Raw genomic sequence first — 21,705 nt, 5'->3', positions numbered from 1 at the left:
CCGACCACCACTCCTGCAAAATTTGCCGCGGTGCAATCAGAGAGGCGAAGGCCACAACAGTCCTCCTCTGAAACCGGCTTCTCTGAAACCCCAAATCTCGCCACCAAGGAGTCCGGGTCCACCTCCTCCACTATCCTGGCTAAGACCGCGAAAACTCACACCCAGAATCTTCCCAATTTTTCACAAACCCAAAAAATGTGCGCATGATTCGCTGGTCCCCGTCCACACCTCTCACACTCATCTGCTGCCCACTGAAATATTGCATTTTTGTACTTATTGCAATTAACTTAATAAATTCTGTGGAGTTTATCACAGCACACTTGCACCCAGAGAGGTCTCTCCACCCTCCCCAACCGAGAGAAGCCTTCCCACCCATATTCACAACCAGTGATTGACCATGCTATCTCATGGGCCTCTCTATTCCTGACTTCTCAATCACAGACAAGGTTCTGTTCAATTCCTCAGCTTTCCCACTTACATTGAGTGATAGAAGCTAATTTTAAAGAAAACAATTATACTTACCATAACTCTCATTAACAGCTTCCAACTCTTCATTTTCTTCCTCCCCAATTACAGGCATTGCACGGGCACTGTTTAAACCAACAGCAAATGCATGGCATTGCATATTTAAGTTGCTGTGTAAAAGCTGCAAGCAAAATGAATAACTGATTAGAATGTCAATAGTGCAGATAATTAAATAGTATTTTATTTTTCAAATATGCTAAACAGATCAATTACTTTGATTCCAGTAGCAAGACCAAACAACTTAGCAGTCCCCCTGTGTAACTACCAACAGTACTGTATAATATACATAAGTATGCAATTTATCTAGCTATTTGGTGAAAGTAGCTTGCTTCTCTCTCTCTCCCTCCCTCCCTTCCCTCCCTCCCTTCCCCCCCCCCCCCCCCCCCCCCAGTTCCCTGGTTTCCCCACTCAGCAATCTGGCAGGTCCACTAGCCAAAGTCATAAATTCTGCACTCTTAGTCAATGGAAATACTGTACAAAAATCAGAAGTCATCTGTCATTTTTGTGCTAAACCTCTGACTGGTCAGAATGTAACTAAATGTTAAATTCTGTAGACTGTGGACAGAGGCTATCTTCTTCGTTCATATCCTTTTAAAATGCAATTTAGAAAGTACATTGATAATTTTCAATCCTGGGCACACTTAATTTGGTTTTATCCAACAAAACGTTACACAACAATGTACTTTACTAAATCAAGAAAGCAAACAAGTACTATAATGTTACATTAATTCATTCGTAATGTTACAGTGGAATATTTGAGGAAAACAGGCCAACAATTAGCAAATTGAAGAACTAGTTCAAAATAGGCAGCTACACCAAGGGATATTGCACATAAGTATTTTATGTAAGCTAATTCCGAATTACTTTCACCCCGGTGGTTGATGTATTTAATTAAATAACTTTAAACAATCAAGCTACTGTATTTTTGACTAATCCCATTACATTCACCTTGAGGATGAAAATCTTCACCCAAGGAGTGCAGGAAAACAGCCAGAAAATAGGCCAGGACATTGATAGATGAAGTTCTAGCCTGTGCTGGAAGTTTTGGAAGAAATAAAAGCCCTGCCTACCCCTTACAAGTGTTAGCCATGTAGACGGGAGAGGAAAATGTGACCTCTAACTCCAAGAAAGTCAACATATTCTCAAAGGTCAGCATACCCACTGCTAAAATGCAGATGGTCTCAAAATGGAATGAAACCCCCACTTGGCAGTTCAGACTGCAGTTATGGCTTGGACAATAAAGCAACAACAGCTTTGTTTAAACCAATTCCATACAAAGGGGCTCTCTGTGTTCCAAGAAGTGGGGAGGGAGGGAAAGCACAGCCTCTCCTCAGACCAGGCCATTTTATGGGCAGGCAACCACTAGGAGCACCATACTGACATGGAATCTACATTAAATGGGGTGACATTCCACTGTCCCACGTACTTCAACAGTATCTGCTGCAGACATGACTAGCAGGCTTCTTCCCAGTGTAATTATGCAAATCTGTGCCCTGGGTCATTTCTGTCCCTCATTGCGAAATATGCACAACTATTTGTCATCTTTACATAAGCTTACCAAAGGCACTTGTACTTCCTTTGGCTTGTCTTGGTGAAAATCATTTTCTTTGGCTAAAAAACACAATAAATTATTTATGCAGTAACATGTGAATCTACTGTAAGCACTTGTTAGCTTTTCCTACACTTGTTAGCTTTTCCTATCAGTCATTCTTTACATCGAGGGGCGGCAAGTGGCGCAGAGGTTAGCACTGAGATTGTGGCGCGAGGACCGGGTTCAAATCCCGGCCCTAGGTTACCGTCCGTGTGGAGTTCGCACATTCTCCCCATGTCTGCGTAGGTTTCGCCCCCACAACCCAAAGATGTGCAGACTAGGTGGATTGGCCATGCTAAATTGTCCCTTAATTGGAAAAAAAAATAACCAGGTACTCTAAATATATTTTTTAAAAACTCATTCTTAACATCCAGATTCGAATGCTCCAGTCTCAATACCAAGGAATCTATTTATAGGTACCATGATGTCAGAATGTGGGTGACAATTGTAATTTAAGAACATGAGCTGATGTTCATGAAGACCTGCACCACCTGCTATGCCTAAAAATGGGAGTGAAGAGTAGTTTATCAACATAAGGAAGTCACAAGAAGAGGAATATGTTGAAGGGTTGAAAATGTAAGATTCTGGGGAAGCTGAAGAACAAGAAGCAAAAAGAAAGCCACTAAAAGTTTAAGTGTAGGAACCAGGGAAGATACACATACAACTGTAAAAACAAGGGAGAACTAGTGGAATTTAAATCGCCAAATCCAGCCAAAGCATTGTACAAGAAAGATGTTTTTCGTGGTGGCATCCTGCTGGTGTTGGCGGAGGGGATCCTTTGAATGCAGAGGGTGGTAAGATGTAAAGTGAGGACAAGGAGGAGCCTACCATAGTTCTAGAGGGACCCTTTGAATAGCCACTGCCTTTCTCTATGCCACAAGTCCACAAGTGGATGTCAATTTCCCTGCAGAACACCCCACTTGATTTTGAATCTTTGGTCAACAGGGAGTTCCACATTTTCAAAATCTTTTGAGCACTGTTTTCCTGAGTTTGCATTTGATTAGCTGAGTTCCAATTCTAAGATTAAAAAAGAATTCCAAGATTAAAAAAGTCTTGCTCCAGATTATCATTCTGAAAAATGTTAAAAATCACCCTTAACCAGAAAGAGAATGACAAAACATTTATTCTAAAAATAGACCTAATCCAAAATTACCTTCAAATGACAACTTTTTAATCTTGTTTTTGGAATATTTATGATGATCATGTTCATATTCCACAAATTCTCAACGCTCAGAAAGTTCACTGGCGGCACGGTGGCACAGTGGTTAGCACTGCTGCCTCACAGCGCCAGGGACCCGGATTTGATTCCTGCCTTGCGTCACTGTGTGTGCGCAGTTTGCACATTCTCCTCGTGTCTGCATGGGTTTTCTCCGGGTGCTCCGGTTTCCTCCCACATTCCAAAGATGTGCAGGTTGGGTGGATTGACAATGCTGAATTGCCCCTTAGTGTTCAAAAGGTTAGGGGGGGGTAATTGGGTTACAGGGATAGGATGAATCATGGGCATAGGTAGGGTGTTCTTTGAAATGGTCGGTGCAGACTTGATGACCCGAATGGCCTCCTTCTGCACTGCAGTGATTCTATGGATGAATTATTGGTGTTCAACTATACATTATGTCCAAACTTTCAACAAAGTAAAAATTAAACTTTAAAAAAAAACTTCAAAATCGAGCTGTCTTTTTGTAATTGATAATCTGTGCACTCAGGTTAAAGAAAAATCTGACAGCAATAAAAAAAAACATTTAAGGCTAAAACTGCTTTCACAACTCACCTTTACATATAATAACAGTTGGATTCAATGATGGAGGAGTTGCTAACGAACTTGTCCAAGACATGTCAGGATCCAACTCAGCTCCCAGGCTCTCTGAAATCTTTGACATGACCTAGTTAAGAAATAAAGATTTGCAATATTTTTCTTTAAAAGCTCAACAAACAATTAAAATAAATGAATGCTTACCTCAGATGATGCTGGAGGGCTAAAAAACGAACACCCATGACCTGGAAAAAAAAAAATATTTTTTTAAAGTTGAAAGTTTGTGTCCCTTACCATAAATTTAATTAACATTTTGCAAAATATTGCAGTTATTAATTTCCCTCAATGAACAGTTTAGCTGGGATTCTCCGATCCGGGTGCGCCCCGCCACCATTGCCAGAGAGAACGGAGAATTTGGCACTCAGCCAAAGCTCCATTCACTGCAGCGGGAATGGAGAATCCCGCCAATGTGAACGGACAGAACCGGCCTACATGTTTGAGTCTCAGTTGTCAGATTTAATATTTTTATTTTAACAGTGTGCAGGTGAACAAGTTAGACAATTCCTTGGTCAACATTTGGAAGTGTCACGAGCATCTGCACAAACCATTGCTGGATTCCTATACAAAATCACAAAGACGTTATACCTACCTCGGATAGAGTAAGGATGCTGTGGAGTCCTGCAAGTGTTATGGAAGACAGCAGGGCTAGAATTATGTAAAAGGAAAAAATTAGTATGTCACATTCTCACTGTTACTACGAGGAATGGTTATGGAGTATTTTTCACTTCACTGCACATATGGTCATTCAGATTCACAATATTCCCTTTTTTCCGCAGGAAGGAATGTTAAGCGTGTGAAATGCACACTCAAAAACGTGGTATTTTATCCAAGCTGAGGGGCAGGAGAAGAGACTGGGAGAGCTTTCGCTTAAGATGGTAGAGAAGAGCTTTCGGTACCGAGGCATACAGGTGGCTCGAAACTGGGATGCTCTGCATAAGCTTAACTTATCTCGGCTGGTAGAGCAGATGGAGGGGGACTTTAAAAGGTGGGACATGCTCCCGCTTTCTCAACCAGGGAGGGTGCAGACCGGACGGTCCTCCCCAGATTTTTGTTTGTCTTCCAGTGCCTTCCCATCTTCATCACTAGGACCTGTTTTAAGCAGGTGAACAAGATCATTTAGGGATTTGTATGGCAAATAAGACCCCACAAGTAAAGAGACTGTTCCTAGAGCACAGTCGGGGGGGGGGGGCTGGTGCAGCCGAAATTTTGCAGCTCCTACTGGGCGGCTAATATAGCCATGATCAGGAAATGGGTATTGGGGGACCAAAGCCTCCACGTCCTTCCTATAATGCGGTGACCAGAACTGTACGCAATACTCCAAATGCGGCCGGACCAGAGTTCTGTACAGCTGCAACATGACCTCTCGACTCCGGAACTCAATCCCTCTACCAATAAAGGCCAACACTCCATAGGCCTTCTTCACAACCCTATCAACCTGGGTGGCAACTTTCAGGGATCTATGTACATGGACACCTAGATCCCTCTGCTCAGCCACACTTTCAAGAACTTTACCATTAGCCAAATATTCCGCATTCCTGTTATTCCTTCCAAAGTGAATCACCTCACACTTCTCTACATTAAACTCCATTTGCCACCTCTCAGCCCAGCTCTGCAGCTTATCTATATCCCTCTGTAACCTGCTACATCCTTCCACACTATCGACAACACCACCGACTTTAGTATCATCTGCAAATTTACTCACCCACCCTTCTGTGCCTTCCTCTAGGTCATTGATAAAAATGACAAACAGCAACGGCCCCAGAACAGATCCTTGTGGTACTCCACTTGTGACTGTACTCCATTCTGAACATTTCCCATCAACCACCACCCTCTGTCTTCTTTCAGCTAGCCAATTTCTGATCCACATCTCTAAATCACCCTCAATCCCCAGCCTCCGTATTTTTTGCAATAGCCTACCGTGGGGAACCTTATCAAACGCTTTGCTGAAATCCATATACACCACATCAACTGCTCTACCCTCGTCTACCTGTTCAGTCACCTTCTCAAAGAACTCAATAAGGTTTGTGAGGCATGACCTACCCTTCACAAAGCCATGCTGACTATCCCTGATCATATCATTCCTATCTAGATGATTATAAATCTTGTCCCTTATAATCCCCTCCAAGACTTTACCCACTACAGACGTTAGGCTCACCGGTCTATAGTTGCCGGGGTTGTCTCTGCTCCCCTTTTTGAACAAAGGGACCACATTTGCTGTCCTCCAGTCCTCTGGCACTATTCCTGTAGCCAATGATGACATAAAAATCAAAGCCAAAGGTCCAGCAATCTCTTCCCTGGCCTCCCATAGAATCCTAGGATAAATCCCATCAGGTCCCGGGGACTTATCTATTTTCAGCCTGTCCAGAATTGCCAACACCTCTTCCCTACGTACCTCAATGCCATCTATTCTATTAGCCTGGGACTCAGCATTCTCCTCCACAACATTATCTTTTTCCTGAGTGAATACTGACGAAAAATATTCATTTAGTATCTCGCCTATCTCTTCAGACTCCCCACACAATTTCCCATCCCTGTCCTTGACTGGTCCTACTCTTTCCCTAGTCATTCGCTTATTCCTGACATACCTATAGAAAGCTTTTGGGTTTTCCTTGATCCTTCCTGCCAAATACTTCTCATGTCCCCTCCTTGCTCGTCTTAGCTCTCTCTTTAGATCCTTCCTCGCTACCTTGTAACTATCCATCGCCCCAACCGAAACTTCACACTTCATCTTCACATAGGCCTCCTTCTTCCTCTTAACAAGAGATTCCACTTCCCTGGTAAACCACGGTTCCCTCGTTCGACGCCTTCCTCCCTGTCTGACCGGTACATACTTATCAAGAACACGCAGTAGCTGCTCCTTGAACAAGCCCCACTTATCCAGTGTGCCCAACACTTGCAGCCTACTTCTCCACCTTATCCCCCCCAAGTCACGTCTAATGGCATCATAATTGCCCTTCCCCCAGCTATAACTCTTGCCCTGCGGTGTATACTTATCCCTTTCCATCATTAACGTAAACGTCACCGAATTGTGGTCACTGTCCCCAAAGTGCTCTCCTACCTCCAAATCCAACACCTGGCCTGGTTCATTACCCAAAACCAAATCCAACGTGGCCTCGCCTCTTGTTGGCCTGTCAACATATTGTTTCAGGAAACCCTCCTGCACACACTGTACAAAAAAACGACCCATCTATTGTACTCGAACTATATCTTTTCCAGTCAATATTTGGAAAGTTAAAGTCTCCCATAATAACTACCCTGTTACTTTCGCTCATATCCAGAATCATCTTCGCCATCCTTTCCTCTACATCCCTAGAACTATTAGGAGGCCTATAAAAAACTCCCAACAGGGTGACCTCTCCTTTCCTGTTTCTAACTTCAGCCAATACTACCTCGGAAGAAGAGTCCCCATCTAGCATCCTCTCCGCCACCGTAATACTGCTCTTGACTAGCAGCGCCACACCTCCCCCTCTTTTGCCTCCTTCTCTGAGCTTACTAAAACACCTAAACCCCGGAACCTGCAACATCCATTCCTGTCCCTGCTCTATCCATGTCTCCGAAATGGCCACAACATCGAAGTCCCAGGTACCAACCCACGCTGCCAGTTCCCCTACCTTGTTTCGTATACTCCTGGCATTGAAGTAGACACACTTCAAACCACCTACCTGAACGCTGGCCCCCTCCTGCGACGTCAAATCTGTGCTCCTGACCTCTATACTCTCATTCTCCCTTACCCTAAAGGGAATTCTGGCAGACATTCGCTCAGGCAACGTCCAAGATCCTAAACACGCGGGTGATGCCAAGTCCAGAGATAGCGTTCTTTGGTGTGTCAGACGATCCGGGAGTTCAGGAAGCGAAAGAGGCCGAGGTTTTGGCCTTTGCCTCCCTGGTAGCCTGGGGACGAATCCTTTTAATGTGGAGACGCGCAAAACCCCAGAGTGTGGAGACCTGGGTTGGTGACATGGCTGGGTTTCTCAGTCTTGAGAAAATAAAGTTTGCCTTAAGAGGGTCCATGATGGGGTTCTCTCGGAGGTGGCAGCCGTTCCTCGACTTTCTTGGTGGTGGGGGCGGGGGGGGGGGGGGGGGAGAGGAGAGTTTGGTTAAGTGTAAGCACGTTTAACCTCTGAAACCTCATAGTTTTAAATTGGATCCCAGAACTGAAATAAATTTCATATACCTGGAATTTTGGCATACTAACCAAGAATTGAATTTTTATTGCCATTAAAAATCTAAAAGTATTTTAGATTTGCAGAAATGTACAGCATCCTTTCACTGATATTAACTCTCCTACCAACTCTACCCCTATCACCACTTAAAAGATATAAATATTTTCTAAAAGACTTCAAATGGCACTAAAATGGCCATCTCACTCCTTGGGAAAACACGAGCTTCCGTTAGTTGGGCAATCGTGATCCCCTGTGCATAAAATAAAGTGTTGCATTTTATGAATGAAGCTTTAAGGTGAATCTTTTCTTGCTAAAATCTAGCACTGATAAACATGTCTGAAGTTATTTTATAGATTGAATTTCTTCCCATATATAGAAAGTCATTTTGTATGATCATTCATTGAATGAAGTCTCAAGTAACTCTACCATGATGTAGATTGCACATTACAGAGTGAAATAGTTATTTTTAGCAATACTTATTGGTTTTCACTACTGCTACTGGAAGTGCTGTAAATGAATAGTTCTGTTGCTTGGAATGGTTTTAACAACCTATTTGAATATTGATTTTCTTTTCTCTGACCAACAGAACTGATTTCCAAACCGAATGTTATTATCAAACATATGGAATCCATGACTCTGAAAAACACTGCAAACTCCTGTATAACTGAACTGCTTTTACTTATTTACTTAAAGCTCGTAAACACTAGAACTTTGATCCCATCAGTTTGAGTTTGATTTAATTCCGAGTTGCTGAAGGGATTGTGCCAATTCCTCTAGCTTTGCGAACTTCCGTTTTGTAGTTATTCTATACATTAATTATATTTGTTTGGCTTTGTGTTCGAATATCTCTTTCACGGATACCTTTTCCCCTGCCCAAAAGTTTCAAATTTGATTTAATCTCCAAAGTTGAACATCAGTAGAACGTTTAATGGCTAAAACATAAGTAGTGCTGTCGAACACTTCAAAATGATGCTACTCAAATGATACTACCTCTAAACTGTCTGAATTAATTAAAGAGGGGCGCACCACAGCTCTTCCTCCTGCACATATATAACACAAAAGGAACTTAAAAACTATCATATGGAGGTACATGATATTCAGATGACAGCCCTCTTGAAAAATAGATTCTACAATATATGACCTTTCCATGCTTCCAGAAACCTTTATAATATAAAAGATAAGTTTTAAGGGTTTCTTAAAGGATGAAAGTGAGTTAGTGAGGCAGAGGTATGCAAGAGGATATTCAAGAGCATGGAGCCTGGTAACTGAAGGCACAACCCGCAGTGGCGGAGCAATTAAAATTGCAGATACATAAACTTTTTATTTTTTAAAATAAATTTAGAGTAGCCAATTAGTTTTTTCCAATTAAGGAGCAATTTAGCATGGCCAATCCACCTACTCTGCACATCTTTTTGGGTTGTGGGGGTGAGACCCATGCAAACACAGGGAGAATGTGCAATCTCCACACGGACAGTGACCCAGAGCCAGGATCGAACCTGGGACCTTGGTGCCGTGAGGCCGCAGTGCTAACCCACTGCACCACCGTGCTGCCCTGCAGGTACATAAATTAAGGCTTCTCAGAGGTTTGTGGTGTTGGAGGGCATTCCAGTAAACGAATGGGTGACGAAACGAAGACGAGCATTTAAAAATCAAGATGGTACTTGACCAGGAGCCAATGTAGGTAAGGCAGCATAGAAGTGATAGAGAAGCAGGGCTTGCTGAGGGTTAAGACATGGGTAGCTTAGTTTTGATAATCTCAAGTTTTCAGAGAGTAGAATAGCCAGGAGTGCTTTGGAATAGTTGAGACTAGAGGTAACATAGGCATGAATGAGGGTTTCACAGTACGATTATGAATATGCAACACTAGTGGATGCCAGCAAACTGACTTAATATCAAGCTGTTGTCAGAAAGGGGGATGAGGTTGGAAGCTGGGGAATGGAATTTGGAGCAGTGACTGAAAACAATGACTTCAGTCATCCTAATATTTAATTGGAAGAAGTTTCTGCTTATTCAGTACTAAATATTGGTTAAGAAGTTTGATAATTTAGCAACAGTGGTGGAGTTTGAGAGAGGTGATGGTGTCATTGGCTTAAAAAACGAGGGGCAGCATGGATACGAAAAAGATAATAAATCCTCAATTTTAAAAACATTGATGGGATGTGGACATCACTGCCTGGTCTAGCAATTATTGCCCATCCTTTATTGCCCTGTAACGGAGGACATTTAAGTGTGAATCTGGAGTCATGCGTAGGCCAGACTAGGAACAGCTGGCAGATTTCCTTCCTTAAAGGACATTAGTGAACTAGAAGGGTTTTTACAAAAATTGACAATGGTTTCATGGTCATTATTAGACTTTTAATTCCCAATTCTTATTGAATTAAAATTGCTGTGGTGGGATTCAAACTGCGTCCCCAGAGCCTTATCCAGGATTACTAATCCAAACTCAAGACCACCGCCTCCTCACGAACCATTAAAAATTTAGGAGCTGGGTTTCCTGCTGCTTCCCATCCTCAGAATTAACCTTCCAACAGATGGGAGAATGGGACCAAATGCCCCTCACAAGCATATTAATATAAAACTGACCCTTGAAAATGAAGAGGGTCATACAACCAGGTTTCTGACAGTAACTGTTTCCAGAAAGAAAAGCCCACCTAGAGTGTCCTGTGCTAAAAAAGAGCGTGATGAATTGAACATACCTTTTCATTAAAGAAATATCAGAGGTTGGATTTAAGGTTTCATTCTCTCTCATTTTGTATGGAGGTATATTTCCTTGTGCCGCAGACAAATAATTGCTGCTTCCCGCTAGAGTAAATTCAGAACAAAACATGTTGTTACATGGTGGAAAAATTGATCCCAATGTTCATGTGACTATGAATAAAATGCTAATGCTATTGTTAGCCTTGCCATAGGTTAGCATTAAGTTAACATTACAATTATATGACTGCCGTATATTGATGGACAAACTGATTGGATTCAGGCTAACATCTACATGGAGTTCCGATCGTCCAGTTATCAAGTAAAGGTACCAATCAGAAGGTTGCATTTCCCCACAGGGAGAGACAGGTAACTAGATAGTAAGCTCTGAAAAATAGCTCTCACATATTTGTTACAAGGTAATTACAGCACTGTATTAGCAAGCTTCTCACCCCAGACGGGTTAACTGTCTACCTGCTTGGCTCAGGAACTGTGTAGTTGGATGGTCTGCAATACTGTTTATTTTAAATAAAGGACAAGGCAACACTAATTGATTAAGACTTATATTTAAAAGAACAAAAGGAGATTAGAGAGTTTTATATTTCAAAAACACAGTTTTTCTGCACCATAGAATGGTGGGGCACAGGATATTCAATGGGAAAAGCTGGTAAGTGAATAAAAGTGATCTGATGTAATCCAATCAGATGTATTTCAAAAGGATAAATGGTTCTGATGGTATCCATCGCACCATCTTTAAGATCTGCATACTTCATCTTAAGAAATCTCCTATAAATTCTCAAAGTTGATCTTCATTATTCAAACCACTTATATTAGTAAATTCCAAGATAATGGAATCTACTATTTGTTTTCAATTATTAGCTGTACAGTTCTAACCTAACTTTTCACATTTCTGATGACATTATTACTCATCAGAACTATCAAATTGCTAAAGCATCTCTGGTGAATCATTAGACACCTCAAAATCCTTGCTACACTTCTAAATAATCTCTACCTCCACTGCAGTTGTCAATTAATCCCTTACTTTTTCCCCCACTAATTCAAGAATCTCCAAAGTTCTCTCCTTTTCATCCTCTGGTCCTTATTCAGAACATTACCTTGGTGGTTTGTCACTGTTGCTATCTATTTAAGACACTTGAGATTTCTATTCTACATTCATAAAATTATGGAGCTACAAAACAAACTAGGACAACGAAAGTTCATTTCAAGTTGAATAACAATGTAGAACAAGGCGACATCAGTACATGTTCCTAAAATACAAGCTCAAGACGGATGTAGAATGCATAGGGTGAATGCAATAAGGTAGAAACTCTGGAATCATTCAACAATTATATGGTGTGAATGGCAGGAAATAGACCTAAATGTTTCAGTGGAAGTATAAACTTCATGGATAGAATGGTCTCCCTCATACCTCGAGCTTCCTTCAGATTCAATTTTCTCAGTGTTACAAAATTTCCACACACCTCTAGAGGCAATTAAAATTCAGCGTCAACTCTTGAAAGATAATTGTTCTCATGGGTTTAACCAAGCTACACCTCTCACCTTTGATTGCTTAATCTTTAGCCCTTCTTCATTATATGACCTTGTTATGACATCTACTTTTTTTCCATTGCTTGATTTCCTTTGTGCAAAACACTCTTCAATATCCCTGAACTCTTTATAGACATCTCTTGTTCCACTGAAATTTCAAGTATTCTTCTACATGCTATTTCTCCTCCTCAAATTTTCATGTGCATTGAGTTTAATTTCAACAGTTTCCTGTTCTATCTCACTCTAGTCTAGAATTTTAAACTGCTGTAGCGCCGTCTTTCCACCAACCATGGAATTACTATTTTTTTTTTTTTTTTTTTAATTTTAATTTTTAAAAAAAAGAGTACCCAATTCATTTTTTCCAAGGGGCAATTTAGCGTGGCCAATCCACCTAGCCTGCACATCTTTTGGGTTGTGGGGGTGAGACCCATGCAAACACAGGGAGAATGTGCAAACTCCACACGGACAGTGAGCCAGAGCCGGGATCGAACGTGGAGCCTCGGCAGCTGTGAGGCAGCAGGGCTAATCCACTGTGCCACCCGTAATCACTATTTCTTAATTTACCTCAATCTTTCATCTCTTTTAACCATCGTTATGTCGTGCATTATGGTGTTTAGCTCTTCAGTTTAAGTTTCTCAATAAAAGAACGGTAACATCTCCTTTGTGTTGGACTCAAATGTTCTGACTTTTGTGCTACAGGATATGATGCTGCAAACTCAGGTAGTTTGGCATGACATTCTGACTTATGCTGCATCATAAAATGCCACATTTAATATTCAGGTTTTACAAGCCCCAAAATAATGAATCTTCAGGATATCAAGTATGAAAAATATTTTGGATTTTTTCAGAGATTTGATGACTTACCTCTTTTCAACCATGTTTGATCATTCCCTTTTTCTGGGGTGAATACTGAGGGGGTCATTAAAGTCAGGCCACTGAAGATTGATGGAGTACAATCGAGCTGACTGTACAAAGGCTTCTTTTGCCATGGAGTTTTGAAATAACTTGATGTAAAGCAATGGGCATCATCTCTACGTTGGTTAAACTTGTTAGAAGCTGCTGACAAACTAAGTTCTTCAAACCAATTTGGACATAATGGTCCCAAATCTGTTATGAGGGACAAAATGAGTTTTTGTAAAAATATACAAATCCAACCCTGATAATCAAGGTGGTTAAGATAGAGAGAACAGTAATCTTGAGGAATGCATGTCACGTAATGCAGTTCCATAAACAGCAATATCACAAAAACAACTTTAAGCTATCAGTAAAGTTTTGTGTTTCCTACCTTCTTGACAGAGGACTGCAAAATCAAACATGGCCCTCCCCAAATTCTGTTCTGTCATCTAATTCAACAATGCAAGCTCAAGAGAACGTTACTGCTGGCAGATTAGATCATTCAAACTGGAACCCATTTTAATTCAGCTACTCCTGTGAAAAAATGAAATATTTAACATTTCCAGAATTATTTTTGTGTTACAGAAGTAAAAATGAAAGCTTCAAATGATGAGAAATTAGTTTTGTCAGCACTTGCTTCTTTTTATTTTCCTCATTTTCATCAATATACAACCAAAGAAAAGAACAAATACAATAATAATCCCCCCCACACAAACCGCACCCTGCTCAATATACAGACCAAAACATCCAACCATACATTCCAGGTAAAAAAACAAAAATTATCAATCCGCAAACAATGCAACCAAAGACCACAATAACGCCGACCCCACCCCCAACGTTCAATGGCAACCAATTCTCAAAAGTGCAAAATAAACAGTCCCCATGAATTGTGAAACCTTTCCTTCATGCCCTTCAGCTGAAAGTTCACCTCCCGAGAGTCAAAGAATCTTGAGTAGGTCCCCCCTGCCAAGTACAGGCACAGGGTGGAGAAGCTGACCTCCATCCCAACAGGACCTGCCTCCGGGTAATCATGCGAGCCGAAGGCTAAAAACATCTGCCCCTACACCTGCCTGCCACCTGAGGCGGTCCGACACCCCGAAAATGGCTTCTTGGGGCCCTGGTTTCAAATTCACGACCACGACCCCAGAGATGACACCAAAACCTCCTTCCAACAAACCCCTCACATTCCACATCACTATCCTAACTGGGTCTCTCACCCACCCCCCACCCTTCCGATCCGCCATCATACCTCCGGGCATTGCCCACTGGATGTTGCCATCCAAACCCTCCCAAATCCCCCCATCCACTGCCTCTCAAAAACCTCACCCAGTATCGATCCCCTCCCCCGACTTTTCACACCTCCCAAGCCCATCGAAAGCTGTTCTACCAGGCTCCAACGGCTGCGGCCCCTCCCCCCAACACACTCCCGTTCACTAGCCAGCTTGAGCTAGCTGGGTACACTACGCCAAACTGCACACCGCTGTTATACAGTTTGTCTTCACTCGGCCGAAGGCCACCCACTTCCTCGCCAACTCCACTGTTAAGTCCTGGTAAATACGTATTTCGAGCTCCAGCACACTGCAACTTCTGCTTCAGCCAATTCAAGACCTTCTCCTTTCGGTTCATTCGCATTTGGTTTAGGCCTCAATGACCTATGAGCCCAATCCAGATCATACGGAGAGGATTCTTCTCCCACCCCCAACAGCTCTGCCAACATCTTGGCAAAGTACACCGTCAGCCTTGGGCCCTCCACCCTTTCGGGCAGGTCCACGATCCTCAGATTTTGGCGCCTAGATCTGTTTTCCAGGTCCTCCACTTTGGGTCGCAGATCCTTGTTGGCCTCGACCACCCTCTGCAGCTCCTCACCCATCGAGGTGAGCTGATCGCTGTGTTGCGACAAGGTCTTCTCCACTCCTTCAGTTTCTCACCCTGCTCCTGCACCGTGACCGATGTCCTCTATACCTTCGACTTCAACAGGGCAATCGCCTCCCCCACCAGCACCTTCAATGCTGCCATCATCTCCTTGCTCATCACCTCCATGTGCTTTGCAATCTTTATCAAGTTCCAAAGTTAGATAATTTTTTACGGATTACATGACATCTATTACTTAGGTAAATTTTATTTGGCTGTCAAAGAAATGCATAGTATTGAATAAATCCAGGAGAACAGAGACCGGAGATGGGCCATAATGGAAAATGGGCAGGCATGGTCACACATGTCATATAGTGACAGATCCAGGTGGCCCTGATGCTTTCAGTGATATGAAAACTGAATTAGAGGGACAAATAAGGTGTGGCGGCTGAGGCAATGGCATGTTTAGGTTGAAAGATATCCAGAAACTTTTAAGAAAAAGCGTAAATTATGAGGGAGTTGTTAGAAAACAAAGGGAGAATCTTTGGATCCTCGCTGTCTTCAGGGGATGTCCCGGAGGACTGGAGAATAGCCAATGTTGTTCCTCTGTTTAAGAAGGGTGGCAGGGATAATCCCGGGAACTACAGGCCGGTGAGCCTTACTTCAGTGGTAGGGAAATTACTGGAGAGAATTCTTCGAGACAGGATCTACTCCCATTTGGAAGCAAATGGACGTATTAGTGAGAGGCAGCACGGTTTTGTGAAGGGGAGGTCGTGTCTCACTAACTTGATAGAGTTTTTCGAGGAGGTCACTAAGATGATTGATGCAGGTAGGACAGTAGATGTTGTCTATATGGACTTCAGTAAGGCCTTTGACAAGGTCCCTCATGGTAGACTAGTACAAAAGGTGAAGTCACACGGGATCAGGGGTGAACTGGCAAGGTGGATACAGAACTGGCTAGGCCATAGAAGGCAGAGGGTAGCAATGGAGGGATGCTTTTCTAATTGGAGGGCTGTGACCAGTGGTGTTCCACAGGGATCAGTGCTGGGACCTTTGCTCTTTGTAGTATATATAAATGATTTGGAGGAAAATGTAACTGGTCTGATTAGTAAGTTTGCAGACGACACAAAGGTTGGTGGAATTGCGGATAGCGATGAGGACTGTCTGAGGATACAGCAGGATTTAGATTGTCTGGAGACTTGGGCGGAGAGATGGCAGATGGAGTTTAACCTGGACAAATGTGAGGTAATGCATTTTGGAAGGGCTAATGCAGGTAGGGAATATACAGTGAATGGTAGAACCCTCAAGAGTATTGAAAGTCAAAGAGATCTAGGAGTACAGGTCCACAGATCACTGAAAGGGGCTACACAGGTGGAGAAGGTAGTCAAGAAGGCATACGGCATGCTTGCCTTCATTGGCCGGGGCATTGAGTATAAGAATTGGCAAGTCATGTTGCAGCTGTATAGAACCTTAGTTAGGCCACACTTGGAGTATAGTGTTCAATTCTGGTCGCCACACTACCAGAAGGATGTGGAGGCTTTAGAGAGGGTGCAGAAGAGATTTACCAGAATGTTGCCTGGTATGGAGGGCATAAGCTATGAGGAGCGATTGAATAAACTCTGTTTGTTCTCACTGGAACGAAGGAGGTTGAGGGGCGACCTGATAGAGGTATACAAAATTATGAGGGGCATAGACAGAGTGGATAGTCAGAGGCTTTTCCCCAGGGTAGAGGGGTCAATTACTAGGGGGCATAGGTTTAAGGTGAGAGGGGCAAAGTTTAGAGTAGATGTACGAGGCAAGTTTTTTACGCAGAGGGTAGTGGGTGCCTGGAACTCACTACCGGAGGAGGTAGTGGAGGCAGGGACGATAGGGACATTTAAGGGGCATCTTGACAAATATATGAATAGGATGGGAATAGAAGGATACGGACCCAGGAAGTGTAGAAGATTGTAGTTTAGTCGGGCAGTATGGTCGGCACGGGCTTGGAGGGCCGAAGGGCCTGTTCCTGTGCTGTACATTTCTTTGTTCTTTGTTTGTTTGTTGTTTGATGTGCAATGCAGATTTTTTTATATGAAGACAGTAGCTTTTAAAGGGTGGTGACAAAATTAGCAAGAAAATTATGATATTCCCAAAAAAGGAACCAAGATGGAAAAGTTTAGTAATGAGTAGTTGATGTAAAGGTATTGATGAAACAATTTGTGGATTTCATAGAGATGAGTTTTGTGTAGGCTGCTGGGGCAGACTGTTGAGTAACAACAATTGCTATTGATCTGAATTAGGGACTGAGCTAGGAATAGAAGGCAGAAAGCACTTGTGTGATTATTGATCAGGGGAAACGTTTCTGGAGCATGAGGCTCAGGGGGAAGGATGGGAAAATCAGAGGCAATGAGTTCAAGAATGAGGAATTGCTCAGTCTAAATACTACAAAGACAGAAGGGAAGACATTGCAGTAAACCTGACAAACACAGTGACAAGAGCAGTTCCGAGGCTGTTTTTTGTGGTGAGTGACTCACCTCTTGATTCTCCTGAATCGTCCTACCACCGAGATGCACAAATGAGGACTGTGATGTAATTTTCTCCACTTGCCTGGATGAGTGTGTACCATCTGCAAGATGCAATGCAGTATCTTGCCGAGCACCTCAAACCCACAGCCCCTACTACCTAGAAGGACAAGGGCAGAAGGTGCTGGGGAACACTACTATTTTCAAATTCCACTCCAAATTATACACCACTCTGATTTGGAAATATATGGCCATTATTTTATCATTATTGGGTAAAGATCTTTGAACTCCTTACCCAACAGGAATGTGAGAGCACCATTACTAAACACACTGTAGCAATTCAAGGAGACAGTTCGCTGCCACCTTCTCAAGGTAATTAAGGATGGACAATAAATGTCAGGCTTCCCAGCAAAACCCAAATCCCATAATTAAAAAACTGATTTTGACAGAGGAGAGAACAGTTTTAACTTGAAGAGCTTGAAGGGACCAAATGTATAGCTGTTAAATTTGCTGGTGTTACAATGATAGGTAGGAAAGTAAGTTGTGAAGAATACATAAGTAGCCTGTGAAAGGGACAGGTAGGTTAAGTGAGTGGGAAAATATTTGACACATGTTAGAGTATAGTGTGGGAAAATGTGAACATATCCACGTGGTAGGAGGAACAGAAAAGAAACATATTATTTAAATGGAGAGAAATTGCAGATTTCTGGCACATGAATCAAGAATAGTGTGCAGATATAGCAAATGCTTAGGAAGGGAAATTAAATGTTGCCATTTATTGCAAGAGGAAGGGAATAGAAGTATCGGTTATTTTGCTACAGCTGCACAGAGATTTGGTGAGACCACATTAAGAGTTCGGTTTAATTCTGGTCTTTTTAGGAAAGTTCAGAGAGGGTTCACTTGACTGATACCTAGGGTGGGACGCTTATGTTATTAGGAAATTTAGAAGATTGAGAAGTGATCTTATTGATGGGACTTGACAGGGTGAATGCTGAAAAAAATTTCCCTTTGTGGGAGAGGTTAGAATTAGGGGACACAGTTTATGTCTCCCATTTAAGAATTAGATGAGAAGAATTTATTTCAGAGTTGTGAATCTTTGGAACTCTTCCCCAGAGAGCAGTGAAGGCAGGGTCAATAAATATTTATACGGCAGAGGTAGATAGATTCTTGATTAACAAGGGAGTCAAAGGTTATCAGGGATAGAAGGAATGTAGAGTTGAGGCCACAATCAGGTCAGCCATGATCTTACTGAATGGCAGAGAAGGCTCGAGGGGTCAAATAGCCTACCTCTGCTCCTAATTTGTAGTGCCAGGATAATACATGAAAATGAATTGAGGCAATATCCAATTATGATTGACACACTAACTGGGGAAGGAAATGTGGCGGAATATATAATTGAGCTGGGACAGTCTCAGTGAAGTGTAGTTGCCAAATCTTGATCAAATAATACTGTAGATGAGAATAGCGTTATTCGTAAAATAATTTGCAAGCAATAAGAAACTAATTGAGAGTACAGGATCAGGGCATGCACAGGAAGAATCACTACAAGGAAATTAGAAAAGATATGGGAAAGTTCAATAAATTGACCTCCACAAAAGGTAATGGACAGGATTAGCACTGAGCAGAATAATACAGTGGAGGATACTAAAGGTAAACCAAAATGTGTTTATTTGCTTTCACTGACAAGTTAACAACCTGATAGTACAGTAGGAGAGCAAGCAGACATAGCACAACCAATTAGAAAAGGATCAGGTTACACTGCACAGAAAGACCATTTGATCCACTGGTCTATGCCAGAAGTTGTACAGTTCTATGTTCTATTTAATCTTAGTTTCAGATTAGTTCGGCACAACATCATGGGCCGAAAGGCCTGTACTGTGCTGTACAGTTCAATGTTCTAATTAACTCCAGATGAGCTTCCTCCTGCTCCTCTTTCTCGGACTATCAGCATATCCTTCTATTCCTTTTCCTTAATGTACTCATCTAGATTTGCCTGAGGTGCATCAATGCAGTGACCCAAGAGAAATAGAAGAGGATAAAATAGGTTAGTGCTTACCAGTAAGTGACTGTAAACACTTGGAAGTATTAGCTATAGCATGGATACAGAATCCCAGGCCAAGATCAGCAGACTACACGTGCAAACAAGTAGATAAGATCATCTGCAAGTTACAATGGGCCAAATTTTGCAGTACCATTTGTTAATTTCTATGCACATTTTTACTGGAAATTGTTCTGGCTGAAGTCATTTTACTGCAGTGGCCTCTACGTGCGTATCAGGCACGGTTTAGCTAGTTTAGCACAGTGGGCTAAACAGCTGGCTTGTAATGCAGAACAAGACCAGCAGTGCGGGTTCAATTCCCACTACCGGCCTCCCCGAACAGGCGCCAGAATGTGGCGACTAGGGGCTTTTCACAGTAACTTCATTGAAGCCTACGTGTGACAATAAGCAATTATCAGGATGTGTGTGAACCAATTTCAAGGTTCCTTACTGAGAAATACAGTCTGAACCAGGATGCGCATTTAGAATATTGACTTTATTGCCAAATCAGGTACAGAAAGTGAAAAAGAGACAGAAAGAAGAATGTAATTAGGAAGAAAAGATAAAGACAAAGTTAAAAAATGCTTTAAAAAATCTCCAAGAAATAGACTCCACAATTGTAAAAGTTAAGTTTGTTCCAGCAAGGTTACTTGGAAGTAATTAAAGATTGTCACACCATTAAAAAACATACACAGGAAAGTCCCACCCTCGTCTTGCAAATTTAGTGGGCATCTATCGTGCATGTTTAATTAATGTGTCTCAGTTCAGCTTCTGGAGGAGCAGACTTGACATGTCAACGTACTACAGCCAATCCCACCATCCTCTTTTAAAAATAGCAATTTTGCTGCCCATATCCTAACTCACACCTAGTCCTGTTTGCCCATCACCCTGGTTCTCACCGAATCTACACTCACCGATTCTCCACATGCCTGCATGGGTTTGCTCCCATAGACTTTTTACTTTAAGAGTACCCAATTTTTTTTTTTCTAAATAAGGGGCAATTTAGCACGGCCAATTCACCTAGCCTGCACATCTTTGGGTTGTGGGAGTGAGACCCCCGCAGGCATAGGGAGAATGTGCAATACAGACAGGGGGCTGGGATCAAACCGGGGTCCTCAGCTCCATGACGGAGCAGTGCTAACCACTGCACCAGCTGCCACGGTCCAAAGATGTGCAGGTTAGGTTAGGGAGTGGGGGGGGGGTCAGTGTAGACTCGATGGGCCGAATGACCTCACTGTAGAGATTCTATGAATCCTCGGGTTTCTGCCTACTCTAATTCTCGCCTCTTGCCCAGATTTTAACCCACATCGTTGACGGCGCTGCCTTCAGCTGCCCGGGTCCCCGAGGCTCTGCAAATTCCCTCTCCTCACGTCTCCCGGGTCGCCACAATATTGCTGCGTGCGTTCGGCTGAGTGGCAAATGGTGTTTGATTCTCCTGTGAGGGGTCACTTCAATACCCGGGGGAGAAAAAACACACAGCTGAGAAACATGCCGCTTGCTGGGCGCATCCGTATTACAGATTTCTACCCACTTCGAGTAGATAGGCAAACAATTGATTCCATCACCAACCCGCGACGAAACGACTTCCATACCGCTGGGTAAAAGTTATAATCCCTCGGAATCTGCACCGTCGCTACTGCCGTTTTCCAGAACCTTCTCCCTCTTCGCGCGCGCTCACACCGCCACCGGCCATTGGTCCAGCGCTCCCTCCCCGGTAGCCAATCGGAGAAGCTGTCTCGGTTTGCGCCAGTCCGATGACGGACTGAGCGGGGCATTGTGACGTCAGCAATGTCGTGGACATGTTCAAAGCTTCTCGCAGGAATAGAATCGACAAAAGTCGCTGCGCGGGAACAGGGATTAAACCCCGGGGCGGCTCAGACACATCACACTATAGCAGGGGGCACAGGGCTACAGAGAATTCGAGAACCGGGACATAGATTCAAGATAAGTGGCAGAAGGTGTTGGGGGTCCGTGTGGAGTTTGCATATTCTCTCCCTGTCTGCATGGATCTCACCCCCACAACCCAAAGATGTGCACGATTGGCCACCAGCAAAACAGAAGAAAGGAAACAAATTTAGGGACAAAGCAAA

General features: G+C 42.8%; 1 protein-coding gene across 1 annotated transcript in view; it reads right to left on the bottom strand.

Moving 5' to 3' along the window:
• The window catches only part of brca2 (BRCA2 DNA repair associated), a 169,988-nt gene extending 148,791 nt beyond the window's left edge, over positions 1–21,197 (bottom strand). The window contains 9 exon segments of the mRNA XM_072476994.1: positions 523–646; positions 2,084–2,136; positions 3,885–3,996; positions 4,071–4,111; positions 4,516–4,571; positions 10,786–10,891; positions 13,196–13,438; positions 13,617–13,759; positions 17,590–21,197. Coding sequence (XP_072333095.1) covers positions 523–646; positions 2,084–2,136; positions 3,885–3,996; positions 4,071–4,111; positions 4,516–4,571; positions 10,786–10,891; positions 13,196–13,438; positions 13,617–13,674 — 793 coding nt within the window. The 5' untranslated portion in view covers positions 13,675–13,759; positions 17,590–21,197.
• Positions 21,198–21,705: the final 508 nt, after the last annotated feature.

This window comes from Scyliorhinus torazame, chromosome 15 (assembly GCF_047496885.1).
Source record: "Scyliorhinus torazame isolate Kashiwa2021f chromosome 15, sScyTor2.1, whole genome shotgun sequence".
In the NCBI taxonomy this organism is placed as follows: domain Eukaryota; kingdom Metazoa; phylum Chordata; class Chondrichthyes; order Carcharhiniformes; family Scyliorhinidae; genus Scyliorhinus; species Scyliorhinus torazame.
The sequence above is the reverse complement of the archived record's forward strand: the minus strand, read 5'-3'. Positions and strand labels throughout refer to the sequence as shown.